Source organism: Pleurodeles waltl, chromosome 3_1 (genome assembly GCF_031143425.1).
Source record: "Pleurodeles waltl isolate 20211129_DDA chromosome 3_1, aPleWal1.hap1.20221129, whole genome shotgun sequence".
In the NCBI taxonomy this organism is placed as follows: Eukaryota; Metazoa; Chordata; class Amphibia; order Caudata; family Salamandridae; genus Pleurodeles; species Pleurodeles waltl.
In genome coordinates this window covers 1,035,965,516-1,035,980,757 of record NC_090440.1, presented here as the reverse complement: position 1 = coordinate 1,035,980,757, position 15,242 = coordinate 1,035,965,516, and the positions used below count along the sequence as shown (strand labels likewise).

Genomic DNA, 15,242 nt, shown 5'->3' with positions numbered 1-15,242 from the left:
AAAATGGCCTGACCAATTTAGGGCTGCTACATTTCTGGACAGACCCTTATGACCTTCCAAAAAATGCGGCGCAAATTGTTAAGGATGCATATTGGTTAAAATTACAAATAGGTAAATTAGCAGAGGTGCCTTTGCTCAGTCTGACAGATAGGTTTATATCAATTAAATTTCACTATGAATTCGAAAACTATATGGACCTAATAGTTTCCCCCCAAGCACGTGCACCTTATATCAGGTTTAGGTTGGGATTGTTACCATTACGCACTTTTACTTGTAGGTGGTTCCATCAGGATCTCCAACAAGACCTATGCCCAATGGGATGTGGGTCACCTGAATGTATTGCTCATGTGCTATTTCATTGTACTGCATATGCCAAACAGCGGACTCAATGCCCATGGATTTGCAAAGAGGTATAATCCATTAACAATTGATGTTCAGCCCTTGGGATTTGTAAAACGAATACTCTTAGCATTGTGGTATGTGCGATGGGTAGATTTTTAGACGCAATTTGGCAAATAAGAGCAAAATGCCTAGAGGCTCTTCCTAATGCATTACATTAAAATAAGCCTGCAGACAAAAACGTATATGCTACTCCTATAGGGAACATTTGATATTAATCTTAAGATTGTTACCTTGCGTTTTTAAATCTTCTTCTTTAGTACTTTTTTTTTACTGGGTGAACGCTTTTATATTTTAGCTTTTCATATTGATGGATTTTATTATTCTGATTATCTTTTAGAATTTTGCATTCTGTACTCACTGTTTTTCCAGAATATTTATGGATAGAGTGTTTTATATTATGTCTCTTATATATTTTTAGATGTATATTGTAAGATGTGCTTTTATGGTATGCTTATTACTGAAATAAAGCTAATGAATGAAGTTGTACATACGGACTTTGATTTTTTTTTATCATCATGAACCCAAGGAGTATCCAAGAATAAAAATAAAATTCAATTCCGATTTGATGTGTGACAGTTCTTCTCATCTGCTGTTACAATTGCCATGGATTTGACTGATCTGATTGGCTGGCAGTAATGTGGGAAAGGTGGAGGCTGGAATGCAGCCCTTTATCCCTTCGGAGGATGTGTAGCTATTTGAGAAAAGCAGATCATGCCCATTAAATTGAAACAAACATGTGTTTTGCATCACTGGAAACACAGATCCATACTAGGTTAGAGTGTTGCATCTGACATTTTCTACATCAACAGATCCACGAATGTTAAAGATCTGAATTGTAAGGGAAATAAAATTTGGGGAGGGGGCAAAGGAGTAATGCGAATAAAGAAATAATTTTGCATGTTGGGATCCCCAGAGTCACTTGAGGCTCGGCAGAACTCAAGGACCTAGATCTATCCTGCATATCCTGAAGGTGCAAGACATCTTGCAACTGTGGAGCTTATTTGAGAATCGCAGATTTAAAATGAGGAAGCACACAGATATTTGGCACAGCGACTTCAGCCCAATCTCATTTGCAGCCTCCTTTTAAAAAATAGTTGTGTCCAGAAATCAGACACCGTCCCGGGACTGATATAGAGACTAGTGCAAGTTACTTTGTGGACCTACGTGCAACCAGCTGCTGTCAGGATATTATGACTAAGGCTTCAGGAATCTACGGAGGTCAGTGTGCCTCACCTAAAGAATGATGGCACTTATTCCTTGGTTGCCCCAACAAAAACCGGCCCTGGTTGTCAAACAGTCTCATAAGATTTAGCGAAGGTGTTTTTCTGATTGAGCCATTGGCAAGTCCCAGGCCTCTGAGGACAAATCAGTCTTTGCAATAGGTAATCTCCTAGCCTTACATGAACAATTAGATCAGTTGTCTAAAGTCAATGAGCAAAAACAAAAAAACAGTCCTGGGTTCTTTCCCGTAGACAAGCCAGTACCATTGTGGTCCGCTGTGGTCTTCTTTTCTGGCATCAATCTGGACTCCTTGCTAGCAAACGAAGAGAAAAAAAAGTACACATTAATGCTGAACCCACATTGATCAAACAAACAGCACCACTTCCGTATGTCAGAAAACAACAGTGTCCCCACTCTCACTTGTTTCGTCAGCTAACTGTGGCTCTGTAGGATTGGATGTTGAAACTTGGCAGCTTCCTGCTAGACTCCCATATTGAAGGGATCAAGTGCACTAGACCGGACAGCCTGAGCCAGTGTCTTGCTTCAAAGATGGGCAGGGCAATCTGAACCCTAGGAGGCAGACCAATGCTGGATTGGATGGGTTGTCTGTATGCCTCCATACTACCAATATTGAGTGCTCTTCTCAGATTAAGATGTAATGAAGGAAGTTCAATCAATCTGGTGGCTCCAGCATGAGCTTTCCTAGTCTGGTTCTTCCATCTGCTCCAGCTACTTCAGAGCGGGTCTTATCACCTCCTTTGGAGGGGCATGATCTGAAAGGCCCAAGGTTGAAAGTCGCACAGCTCTTTGAGACAACCTGGTTTTGGTAAAGTTGATTCAGAAACCCTTTAAAGGTATGTTCTCCTATGACATTATAACCCTTTTGTGAATGGCTGTTTTTTAGTGGCCATATCATTGATCAGGCCATAGGGAAGGTACAAGCCCTTTGTATTGCCAAACCTTTCATGATGATCTGTTGCTAACAAGGTAGCTCTCCAGCTTTACCCTGCCTTCATACCAACCATACTTTCAGAATATCATCTAAATGAAGAGAGATTTCACTCAACTTTCTGTCCACATCTCCATTCCTTCTTGATTGAGGAGGCTTTTCACAGTGTGGACATCAAACACAGCTTGCATACTATCATGACCGAACTGTGGATCTACATTTGTCAGATTAGCTTTTTGTACAGTAGTGAGGCAAACCGTAAGCTCAAAAGGCCAACTGGTTGGATAACTTAATGCATGAACCACTGCTGCATTCTGCACAGAGATAAACGTCCATGTGGTGACTGGGTACACTCAAACGGGTCTTAAAACACCAACAACACACCTATTGGGTAACTCTAATTGGCAGCTACCCCACAAGCATTTTGCCACTGCACAACAAAGTTACCACGGACCTAGAATATCAAAGGCACTATTAAATTAATTTTAACTTTCTCTGTTATGAGTATAATTGATGAATTTATAAACAACCCACCTGCCTTCCTGGTAAGTACAAGGCAGTAGCCTAGACCCAATAGCATACTTGAACTTTTCTAAATGAACTGCATTGTATTCTAGGCAGATAGTCAACCAGACAGGTATGTTTCCTTTCGTCACTTAGATTATGCTGCTTTACGGTAGTTTTTCATCCCTGCTGACTATAGGTTAATATACCAGATACACTAATGTTTAAATTTGTAGGCAGCCTAGATGCATGCTTTTTTCCACACACACTGACTGCTTTCTCATGTCTTCTTGCACACCTTTAGTACTCTGTGCATTTTACTTTTCTCTTCGACTTCCTCACACAATTGCTTCCTCTGCCTGTGCAGACTGCCATAAGGGGCTACTGCCAGTTTCAGTTCTCTGAGCTTGCAGTTTGGGTGCTACACAAAGGAATTGCCTTTCAGGCTCAGAAATTTGAATGATCCAAAAGATGTGTCTATGGATTAGAGTACAGCTTGACTTATGTGAGCGCCTGTGAGTAGGTCATTGGGTTATGTGGACAAAGTGAGGGACTGACCTGGGCAGCCTGATCGAATGTGCAGTCCTTGATCACACAAACAGCACCACTTCTGTATGTGCAATCCTACAGGCAAACAAGATGGTACCATGGCTGGAGCATCAACGCCTATCCTGAATCGTTCAATGGATGCTGTGCCTGAAGTGGTGAAGCCCTCCATTTTCTGCCATGATGTGGGGAAAGTGCAGAAAATGGCTAACCAAACTGTAACTTGACACTGCACAGCACCCTCCTCCATTTGTGAACGGGCTGGCATTAACTCCTGTGGTGGTAGGATGCTGATCGGTGAAGGGACGACTGTAAAACACTGAGTGAGAACCAAACTTGCCGGCACCAGGCACTACAAACAGTGAGGTGCTTAGAGGGGCCATACCCTTGTGTCCCTGATCACAGTATGGGAGGGACCCTATTGTTGTGCACCCACCAAGATTGATACTGCCCTGCTTGGACCCTCTGAGTGAAATGTAGCAACTGAAAGCCCACAAAGAAGAAAGCAACAGAGGACAGCCTCCTTGCCTACTTTGATAAACCTGGACTCGAAACCCCGGTGACACAGAATAAAACTGTAAATTTAAAATAACATGCCTTATCCAAAAAAGAACTGTTGGAGAGTCGCCACATATTCAAGGCGGGCCTTCAGGATGAATTGTCAAGATTTCGATAAAAGCCTGCCCAACATAAGATCAGACCCAAGTGCCAAGATATAGGATTTGCACCCATAAATTGACTCAGTTGGAACAACGTATCTTGGATGATGAGGCTAGACTGGAAGCCTTCCCTCATGTATGTGATGTATCTTCAGCTGTGATGGGCTCTAGACAAGCTAGAAGATCTTCAGAATCGCTCGAATTTGCAGCCTGAGGAAGGGGATCCCAGGAGCTATCTTCTAATTCCTTTGTGACTGCCATGATTTCAGAAATGCTGGTAGACCCTCGCAGTGAGGTGTGCCTCGACAGAATTCACAGGTATGGCTCTAGACACCAGGCCAGGCAGCAGAGAGCAAGGGACGACCTGGAATAAGTTTCACTACTTTTCTGAAAAAGAAGAGGTTCTACAAAAAGCCAGAGAACTATTTCCTTACAAGGTGCCGCATATTCCAGGACATCGCTCAGGGAACTCTCCAACAAAGAGTGGTCCCCCAGAATTTAAGAGGAGACAACATCAAAAACCTTTGGACATATCCTTTAAGCCTCACGTTTGAACTGGAAGGCAAGTGTCATATCATGGAGTGGGGGCATCCCTGACTGTAAAGCAAACTGGCTATTCAAAAAGAGATCAGCCCTGCAGTAGTCTCCCAACGCCAGACTATAGCAAACCTTCTGCATTTGCTGGGGTTCATTATAAACATGCCAAAGTCAGACCTGTCTCTCTCTTTGATGCTCCCTTTCATCTGAGCTTTTGTGGTTACTGTGCAGTTCTGGGCAAATGCTGCAGAACAGCAAGTCCAGGATATTTGGGCTGTGATTCTAATGTTTCAGCCTCTGTCCTTAATTTTGGTTAAAATAACACTGAGGTTGCTGGGCCTCATTACCTCCTGCATTCTGTTGGTAAAACATGTCTGTTGGCATATGTGGGCTCTGGAGTGGGGTTTGAAGACCAAGTAGGCACAGTATCAAGGGAATCTCTCTGTCCTGGTCAATGTATGGAGGGGGACTACAAAAGCTTTGCCGTGTTAGCTCTCGAACCTTGATTGAGTCAGTGGCAGACCCCTCTCCTTCACCACCCAGAGCTCACAGTGGTGACAAACATGTCACTTCTAGGTTGGAGCGGCCATCTGGAAGTGGCACAGATCTGAGGATTCTGGTCTCCAGCAGTCTTAGCTTCACATGTCTGCTGGAGTGGAGAGTGATTCGCCTGGCATACAAAGTCTTTCTTACTTCAATCGAGGGAAGGCTCATTTTGGTGTTGAGACCGCAACACCACTATGTAGTATTGCGCACAAGCAGTGCAGAGTGGGATCGTAGACCCTGTGTCAAAGGCCCCACCTCTCTGGACATGGCTGGAATGTCAGGGCATTTTCCTGATGGTTCAACATCTGGTGGGTTCTCTGAATACCAGAGCAGACGGTCCCCGCAATTGATGCCTTGCGAATAACAAATGGCATCCTCATGTGGAAGCGGCTCAAGGTCTCTCCAGAGATTGGGGAGAACCTTGGTTAGATCTTTTCGCCACTGCTGAGAACATTCGATGTCAGGACTGCGTGGTGGGGTTTCCAAGGCTGCTCTCACTCGAGGATGCATTTCATCTAGACTGGAGCCGAGCACTCCTGTGCACTTTACCTCCAAAATCACCCCTGTCCAAAGTTCTCCAAGATCAAGAAGGACTGGGCCCAAGTTATCTCAGTAGCCATGGAGTGTCTGGTATCCGGAACTCCTGAGCATTAGCATCTGTCCTCCAATCAGGCTGCATCTTTGGGAGGATTTCCTGTTGCAGCAGCAAGGCAGGGTTCTGCACCTAAACCTGTCCACTCTCCACCTGCATGCATGGCATGCGGTAAATTGCGCTACAAATGGTGGCAGATGAGTGTTCAGCCTCACTCTTGAAGTGTGTGATATCCTGGCAGCCAGGCATCTGGTGGGACAAGTTTGTGTTTTGTTGTGTAACCAAATATGTTAATAGTTTGTCTGCATCCTTGCCCGAAGTTCTGCAGCTTTTTCTATCCTTAATCTGGCAAGCCTTTGCTTTGGGCATGGATAAGGCGTACCTTTCCGCCTTCCTGTGGTTGCCAGACCAACCTTCCCTGTTCAAGTCACCTACTGTGGCTCATTTCCTTAAAGATTTGCACCATGTTATTCCCTAAGCCCTTCATCACGCCCCAATGAGTCCTGAATTTAGTCCTCACTTTCCTTGTGCTCACCATTTGAACCAATGCGCAGCTGCCCTCCAAGACTGCTGAGCATTAAAACTGTCTTCTTTGTGGCAATCACATCTGCCAGGAGGGTTAGTGAATTGTAGGCACTATCTGAAAGAGACTTCTAGTTGCAGATTTCTTACCTTTTCAATTCCCCCCCGAGCCCCACCTACCCCCCACCATGGCGTCAGAGTGGATCCGGAGACTTTTTCTTTGAGCAGTTCCTCTGCGCCTCGTTCGGTGGCGTCAGTCAACTCTGCTGGCGTCTTGTTCGCCGTGATGACGTTGCGGTCATATATAGGTGCCACCCCGGCGTGCTGACGTCTGTTCTTTTCTTTCCGCGCCAGCCTACACGCAGATCCGGAGAAGAGCTACCTCAGTCACTTTTTGACTGCTATGACATTTTTGTTGACGATTTTTGACGAGGTCGTGGATGCATTGAGGGATATCCTGCAAGACTGGTTTCAAGCCCTACCACTCCTGTCACAGAATGATGTCGGTGACGGATTCGCACCTCGTGTGACTTTGGTGCCTGGAGCACGATCACGACCCGAAGTCGTGCTCCGAGTGTCAGGCCATGAACCCGAAAGCTTTGAGGGAGCGGTCCCTAAAGTTCATGGCAGCCCGACACTCGACTCAATGGCGCTCACGGTCTCGTTCGAGAGGAAGGCATCGGGCCCTGCTGCGGAGTCACCACCACTCTTCGTCCTCGATATTTGGGTCATAAGAAAAAGAAGTCGAAGAAGAACAAACGTTCTTCGACTTCACCCCGTCCCTCGGATAATGTGGCGTGGGACGAGCGTAGATGCTCAAGGCCTCCGTCCTCGTAGCCTTCATCTGGGTCTGCCCTGCGGTTCCCCGACTTCCCGGGAGCTGGAGCCACCCCTGCCCAGCTCAAAGAGTTTTATGAGGCAATGCACCTCATTTTTAGGCAAACCGACCCACCCTCAGCGCCATCAGGCACAGGTGAGTCGGTGAGGGCCCCTTCCGGTTCGAAGTCATCCGCTTCGGCCATGACTCCGGAGGACTCCTCCGGATCCAGTGTTGTATCCGTCCCGATGCCGGTCGTGCCACAGCAACCTTCCCCTGTGTCGGGTCAGACGTCAATGCTCCCGACGTTGGCTGGGCCCACAATCAACGTGGACCCTATTCTCATACCCGACGACCCGGAACAACGTCGTTCGATGCCGATTCCGTTCCCTATGGGTTCTCCTGGGCCCAGGGTTGAGCCAGACCTTTATACTTTTGGGTATGGATACGTGGAGAGTTTAGAGGGGCCACAGGACCCTTTAGAAATACAGCTCGACCCCCCAAGTGGACTGGGTGCAGGATTTGGGTGATGCCAGTGGTCTAGACACCTCCCCTGACACTGCTATGCTCTCTCGCTCTACCGTGGCTATGGAGGAGGGCACCACGTACTCCATAGTGATGAGCAGGGCGGCTGAGGTCTTGGACCTCTAGCTACCTTCTGTGGAGGTTAGGCCTAATATCCTAACCGATGTGCTTCAGCCGGGGTCTTCCCCCAGCAGAACCCCTTCTCCCTTTTAATATGTCACTGACCGACGTCCTTTTGGGTACTTGGTTCAGACCCAGAACCGGGGCTCCTGTGAATAGGACGATTGCCCGCCACCATCGGCCTGCACCAACAGACCCAAAATTCCTCACCCAACACCCCACGCCTGAGAGCCCTATGATCCAAGCTTCCTCTTCTTCCTCTGGCACATTCCCTACAAACCCCCCCCGGATAGGGAATCAAATAGACTGGATGATTTGCAGAAGAGAATATTTTCTTCTGCCAGTCTGGCGCTGAGGTCTGTGAACACTGCATGCCTTTTGGCCCACTATTTCCATACTCTGACACGGTTGCGCCGGTGCTGCCTACAGTTCCAGAGGAGGCCCGGACTGTCCTCTCCCAAGCGCTAGCAGATGGGAGAGATGCAGCCAAGTTCATCATTCGCTGCGGACTGCATACAACCAACTCTCTAAGCAGATCAGTTGCATGGACGGTGGCATTAAGACGTCACGCCTGGCTGAGAACATCTGGCTTCTTGAGGGATGTCCAGCAAATGCTGATGGACATGCCCTTTGGCACCCGTCTCTTCGGAGACAAGGCGGACTCGGCGCTCGAGCTCTTCAAGGATTGCCGAACCATGGCCCATCCCTTGGCCTCTCTCCTGCCCTTAGATCCCACGAGACCACCTCTTGCCCCTTTCGAGGCTTCGGAAGAGCACCCAACCACGTCCTTTTCCACCGAGCCATCAACCCGCGCATGCTGTACAGCCCCCCTGCACGGCTGCGTGATCTCGGGGATCAGGGAGCCAGTGGGTCGCCCAGTCCACCCCCACCCCCTCCTCCTCGGCCTCCAAACCTTCCTAGTCCGTCGGAACACCTGGAACCAGTTGGCGGCAGGATTCGCCATCATCTGCTCCACTGGAAATCCATTACCACGGACAGGTGGGTCCTCCAGATTGATTGGAAGAGCTACTCCCTCCCTTTCGAGTCTTTTCCTCCAACCATGCCATCTACATTCGACCACAAATCAGAGGATCATATGGCACTTCTCCATGAGGCCAAAGGAGCTGTAGAGAGGGTCCCTGCATCAGAAGTAGGTTGTGGTTGTTATTCCCCCTACTTTCTGGTGCCAAAGAAGGACAAGGGCCTTCATCCTATCTTAGATCTTCCGTCCCTCAATCTCTTCATCAAAAAGGAGAAGTTCAAGATGCAGACATTGGCTCAGTCTTATCTGCCCTGGACCTGGGAACTGGATGGTATCTTTGGACTTGTAGGACGCATACTTTCACATCCCGGTCTTGCCGGCCCACAGACGTTACCGAAGATTCGTGGTAGGCCACGAGCACTTTCAGTTCACCTTGCTCCCGTTTGGCTTTACCAGGGCCCCTTGGGGGTTCACGAAGGTGATGCTAGTGGTTGCAGCTCATCTGCGCAGGTTAGGGGTCCCAGTCTTCCCCTACTTTAACAACTGGCTGTTGAAGGCGGATACACCCCAGAAAGTCTCCTCCCCCTTCAGACAACGGCGAACCTCTTGCATTCACTGTGTGTGTACTGTTCTTTAACTCAATGAAAACAAAACTAATAAATTTGGTTCTAAACAAAAATATATATATTTCTGCAGCCTGAGGTGACTATCTTTCTCCAGAAATTCCCATTCTGATGTCCCAAGAAATTAATGAGTTACCTAAGAATACGAATCACTAGCCATCCACAGGAGCTGTTCCAAGTAAATTATCCTCTATTGGTGTTCATTGTCAGACGGGACCTTGAGTCCTAAGGGGACTTGTTTCTCATTATGTGGCATCCCAAATGTGAATAAACATGAGGAATCCGTAAAGAACTGAAAATACATAGACCACAACCTTGTGTGCAGACCCCTATGAGACTTGGTCTGGGATACCTTCTTAGAAGCAAGGGGACTGGAATCCTATCCTTCACCTTACACTTCTATTCACTGCAATGACAGTTTCACTCTGGCAATGAAAGGCCAGGCATTCCAGGCTTAGCGCGAAGGGAGCTGTAGGATGACATATATGTTATGTTTGACTGCCACACCCAAAACATTTCTGCAATGCAAACTGAAATTTCGCCTCTCTGAAAGGGAAAAGTTGCAATAAGTTCAGGTAAGGCACTTGGTAACTAATCCTGCGGTCCTCGGCTGCCACCTAAAACAAAACTGTATTCCTCTTTCCTAAAGTGGTGGGTACTAAAAGCACTATATCTACCATGTACTGCTGGCACAAACAGTATCACAAAGTTGACCAAACTAATAGACTTGGGAGAGGGCCTTGGACTAGCCAGTATTGCAAACACATTAGAATTGTCTGATTAGGGTCATTCATTTACTCCTTCAATTCCATTTCAGGCTGGGAAATCCACTACAAAATATGGTTTGGTTGGCATTATACACCCTCTTTTGTATATCGAATGCTCTGAAATGTCAACCCTAACTGCTGGAGAGGCCTTAAGATTAGAGGCAATGTGTAGCAGCCAAAATATAGCCTTCCACAAGAAGAAAAAAAAGACACCCCACTGCTTACTCAATGGTATCGTAGGCTTTGGACTATTTTAGCCCTTGAACAACTCTTCAGCTATATGAATGGCACCTCTCATTGTATTTTAAAGCCAAATGGAGGCTGGTATATAGGATTTTGTGCAAGAGTCTCCACAGTACTTTGCACCCTCCTAAATGGAAAGCATTGAATCTGTTTGATTGAGGACTTTAGTTGGTTCTCCCACTCTGAATACGAATAGATGGACGAGCTTTTAGTTTAATTTATTATTGATTTTTGCTTAAGCTTGGCATACAATGCTGCTGATAAGTGAACAATGTACTGCTTGTTATTGTTATGACGTTGCTCTTGATCAGGGTCACTGGAATTATGCTTCAGGAAAGGGACAAATTATGCAGCAGGGTTGAATAAATTATGCATCAAGAAAAGACAAATCGTTTAGTATCATGCACCTTATTTTGTGATGGCATTACATTATTTTGTCATTTTTACACTTGTTAACACTCTCTGGACTTAGGTTGCACCTAAATGGTGCCAGTTTAACAGCTAAATGTATCAACAAGGAACAGAAAGGTGACCAGTCAACCTCTGCAAAGGGCCTTCCACCACACTACAGCATGCCCTGCTGCATATTTGGTAACTTTTGAACCACTTAAGCTAGAAACAAAAATCATGTTTTGTTAAAATCTACAGATTATGGATTATGTGGCAAATCCATAATTATGCAAAAAAACACTGTGGCTGCACAGTTGCTTGGTTTCAGAGGCCCCTGCTCTTGATACTGTTCTAGCACTATCCTTCTACTGCTCATGAGACAAGACGGGCTGTTTTACATTTATGAAATTTGTTCAATTAAACTGATTTACTCAAAGTAATTAAAATAAAATGTACAGAACCATTATCTGATTTTTCTCCAGATTGATAGTGGAATGGCGTGCTTGGTTGTTACCAGTCAAATTTATTTCATCTGTCCTCCGGGCCACTTGAGTAAAGAGGTAATTCTGTCTCATTGAAGTCACGGGCTTTTAGCAAGTGTCATGGTTTTGGCACCATGGTTTTGTAGTTCCAAAGAGGCCTCAAACACCGAGCCCTTTTCTGTTGCACTTCAACCATCATCCCCTTCAAGATGCACAAGACTATTTTGTATGTTTCGGCTCATAAAAGTTAAACGACGTGTATGTTGGCAGGATTCCAAACTCGCTGGAGGTTTAAGCTTGATTACACTGACGCTGCCTGGAGACCAAATAGTTGGTGAACTCTGCTTTATTGAAAGCCTGAATGCCTAGGTTTCCATCTGGTTTTCACCAACTCTGTGTATGGTTGGAGCAGTCATGGGTCACCAGAAGGCTTATCCCCGTAGTCCTTAGACATGCTAGCCTTCGTACTAACGTGCCATAATGCAAGACCGTGTTCTTGGCCCTCAGATCTTGAATACTGTTTCTCCCCTGGAAGGACTTCCTAGTTCCCAGTCAACATCGCAGCCTTGTTTTTAACACATAAAATGGGCCATACTCCTTTTTCTTGACCTAATTTACTGGCCAGAAAATTGAAAACTAGGACTTTTAAGGGAGACGTTTTCATCAGTGGTAGACCTGACAGTGTCCTTCAGCCCCCCCCCCCCCCCTCCAAACAGTCCAAGTATACTCCACACTGGTCCTGTGGCTAAATGATTTTACCTCTTCAATGCACTCCTTACTTATTAATAAAATGTTTTAAAAAACAGTCGACTTCACTTCTTGTGCTTATGCTTCACAAGTGGAGGCACCCTATAACAGTAAAGCATCTTAATGCTGAAGTCAACGTGGCAACTGTCTTTGCCTGGAAGGATTCCATATTTTTTTTACTTAACATGTATAAAGTTCCCTATCCTCCCTCTCAACCCATCTTCTCTCCTCTAGAGAGCCTCACTGGGGGATAACTGATGGTTACCAAGCACACCTGGAAAAGTAGAATACTGTTCACATTTACTCAGGAATATGTTCATACAGAAAATGCAGAGCTTATCCTCTGTTTTCCCTCCAGCCCAGGGTTGTTTTTTTGGCCTAAGAAAAGGAGTTTGTAATCGTAACCATTTGCAAAAGTATGGCATTTAAGCACAGTTTTCAGATGATAATTCTATCTGAGGATTGCTAACCTAGTGAATCCCTATAGGTGCCAGATTGATATGCAAAACTCTTGAATAGCTCTCTAGTGGCGACAGGTGGTACCACTTAGCACCAAATTAAACTTTGGATCTTTCAATGAAGAGTGCATCAGGCATATGTGCTGTTTCAAGCTTCAAGCAGTGTTGGTCCTGCCACAGGCACATGATACTCATGATATCTGTCTTTGATACTTGTGGCTTAAGCATAACTCCATTTCCTGTAAGTAAGAAGTGTGACTTGTTTTCTCGAAGGTAATCAAGGTGAGGAAAGGTGGATCTTTCTGGTTTGGGCCTGTGAAGTGGCGAGTCAATTTTGGCTTCAGATCGCCTTCCAACAATATATCATTGAAGTGTGAGGACTCCAAGAAAAAAGTCCTGTAGAAACCACCAGAAGCACGCATTTTATTTTCAAAACATTTGTATTGCTTCACAGAAAAGCAGCAAGAACAGAATAGAGTTCATTTAGCAGATGCGGAAGTCTTTGAAAATCTCTGAAGACTTATTTCCAGTGAAAGAGGTTAGGGTCGAACATCTAGAGTTTGAAAAATAGCCAGCTTTATAAGGCACCAATAAACACCTAAATATAGTATTACAAGGTGTAGCCTGGTTGTGTCGCCCACTACCTGGACCCTGATAAAGTGCATTTGTGTTCTCGAATACTCAACAAAATTAAATGCTCTTCTCCTTGATGTCCCTCCCATTCTCGAGACGGGTCTTCTTGTGAATGTTCAAGTGTCCCGACTCCTGTGTCTTTGTGGTCCTTGGAGCCAACTCCAGTCTTGGAAAATAGAGCACAGAGATTCCAGCAGTGAAAGCGAACCACCCGACATGATGCAAAGTCCCTCTCCCATTTCTACCATGAACTCCCCAACAGATAGCAACCTTTACACAAACCATGCTCAGGATCCCTTAGACAAGAGCCCCCTCAAAGTGGAGGCACTACAGGACAGTCCGCATATGCCATCAACGCAGCAGGACACAGAACACAGAAGTCCTGGGAGCCACAGGACTGAAAGACAAGAATGTTTTTCTTGCTCCAGTAAGTACATCTGATCCCTTCTCTTTTTGTACTGGTTTATTGTGCTAGTATTTGTCAAAAGAACTTGTGTATCTGCTCCATGAACCCCTGCATTGGTCTGTGGTGCATAAGTCTGTTTGATTTCTTAACTTGTGAACCGTTGCATTCTCATGAACATACTTTTTCCAGTATTTCCACAGCTATATTTCCACATGCTTCACCAAAGGAGGAAGGTGATTGGGAGTAAAGAAGAACACAAAAAATCTGAATAACTTGCAGACCCTGTTAGTCGTCATTTTTCACAGAATGAATGCTGCAGATTTCTCCAGTGCGCAGTACATTTTATTGAATAGTTCTAGAAGAGGTAAAACAAAAAAGGCTGCAAGATTGAGCTTGAATTGAAACTAAAAAATGTGATCTAACATTTTGTCTGAATACACCCTGTCATGGTACCGTTATCAGCATGCATTGTTATGAGGACAAAGACTACAGTTTAAAAAGACAACTTATACTAATTCTTTGTGCTTAATTGGTTTATATGGTTATGCTGTACTGACTAAAATTGGTGTTTAGCTTGGGAGTATGTGCAGTTAACCATTGCTGTGGAAAAAATTTTTTTTTGCTGCATGCAAAAAAACTAAGGTATAACTTTGAAGGGAAGCTGCATTATTTCTTAATCTGAAGCATTCGTCCAGGACAAAGTGTGAAACTGATTGTATAATATTTCAGGTACTTTATATCAGAGTTATTTTACACCGTCTGGAGTCTGGTGAAATAAGAAACTTTCTAATTTTAATTTTAAAAATTATGGAGCTATATTTTTCATGCACTTGAATTTCTTGAAAGCTAAGCAAGTTGCTAATGTTTTACAGATTATTTTTTTTATTAATTTTGGGATCGAAATGACAGTCTAATTTTCTAAAATACTAAACAATATAAATGTATTACGTTTGTTTTTATCCCTGTTGAATAAAAGTATTGAATTGTGTTGTAAAAATTTACCTCTTGAAACAGCAAAAATACAACCAATCCATCAATTACATTTCGGACTGACACCCTATTTTATTAGTCTAGTGAACTGATTCAAGTGTAAATCCCTCATTGGATGGTGAAAAAATTTCTTCTGTAGCAAATCAGTTTTTTTCTGAGTGCCTGGATCAAACAAGCACACTTAACCCTGGGTCGGTGTAGCACATCTGTTTGGTCGAAAGCAGGTATTGTTTGGGGTTCTGAAGGTTCCCTCTAGTTTGTTACTCACAGAATATGCAGGAGCATAAAGTCTAATATTAGGCCAATACAATGCTCTTATGAAGATTTGTGTGCCTAATTTCAGAGTAGAGTCAAAGGTTTTAACCAGAGCCTGCTAAATGCATCTTGAAGATCTTTTGTTAGAAATGATTGCTGTATATTGTTGGACAGAATCTTTACTTTTGATAATTATATAATGACATTGGAAGACCTGTTGAAAAATACATTTTAGAATGTGCAGGGATCTTGCACATACCTATGCCCTCTTTTTCCAGGCCAAGATTTGCAGTATCCCTTACTGCTTAGCTGGCAATTTTCACCTT

General features: G+C 44.7%; 1 protein-coding gene across 2 annotated transcripts in view; it reads left to right on the top strand.

Moving 5' to 3' along the window:
- The window catches only part of HACD2 (3-hydroxyacyl-CoA dehydratase 2), a 113,782-nt gene extending 99,069 nt beyond the window's left edge, over nucleotides 1-14,713 (top strand). For both annotated transcript variants that reach the window (XM_069224315.1, XM_069224316.1), the window contains one exon: nucleotides 13,861-14,713. In XM_069224315.1, coding sequence (XP_069080416.1) covers nucleotides 13,861-13,943 — 83 coding nt within the window. In that variant the 3' untranslated portion in view covers nucleotides 13,944-14,713. The remainder of the gene's footprint in view (nucleotides 1-13,860) is intronic.
- The last annotated feature ends 529 nt before the right edge of the window (nucleotides 14,714-15,242 follow it).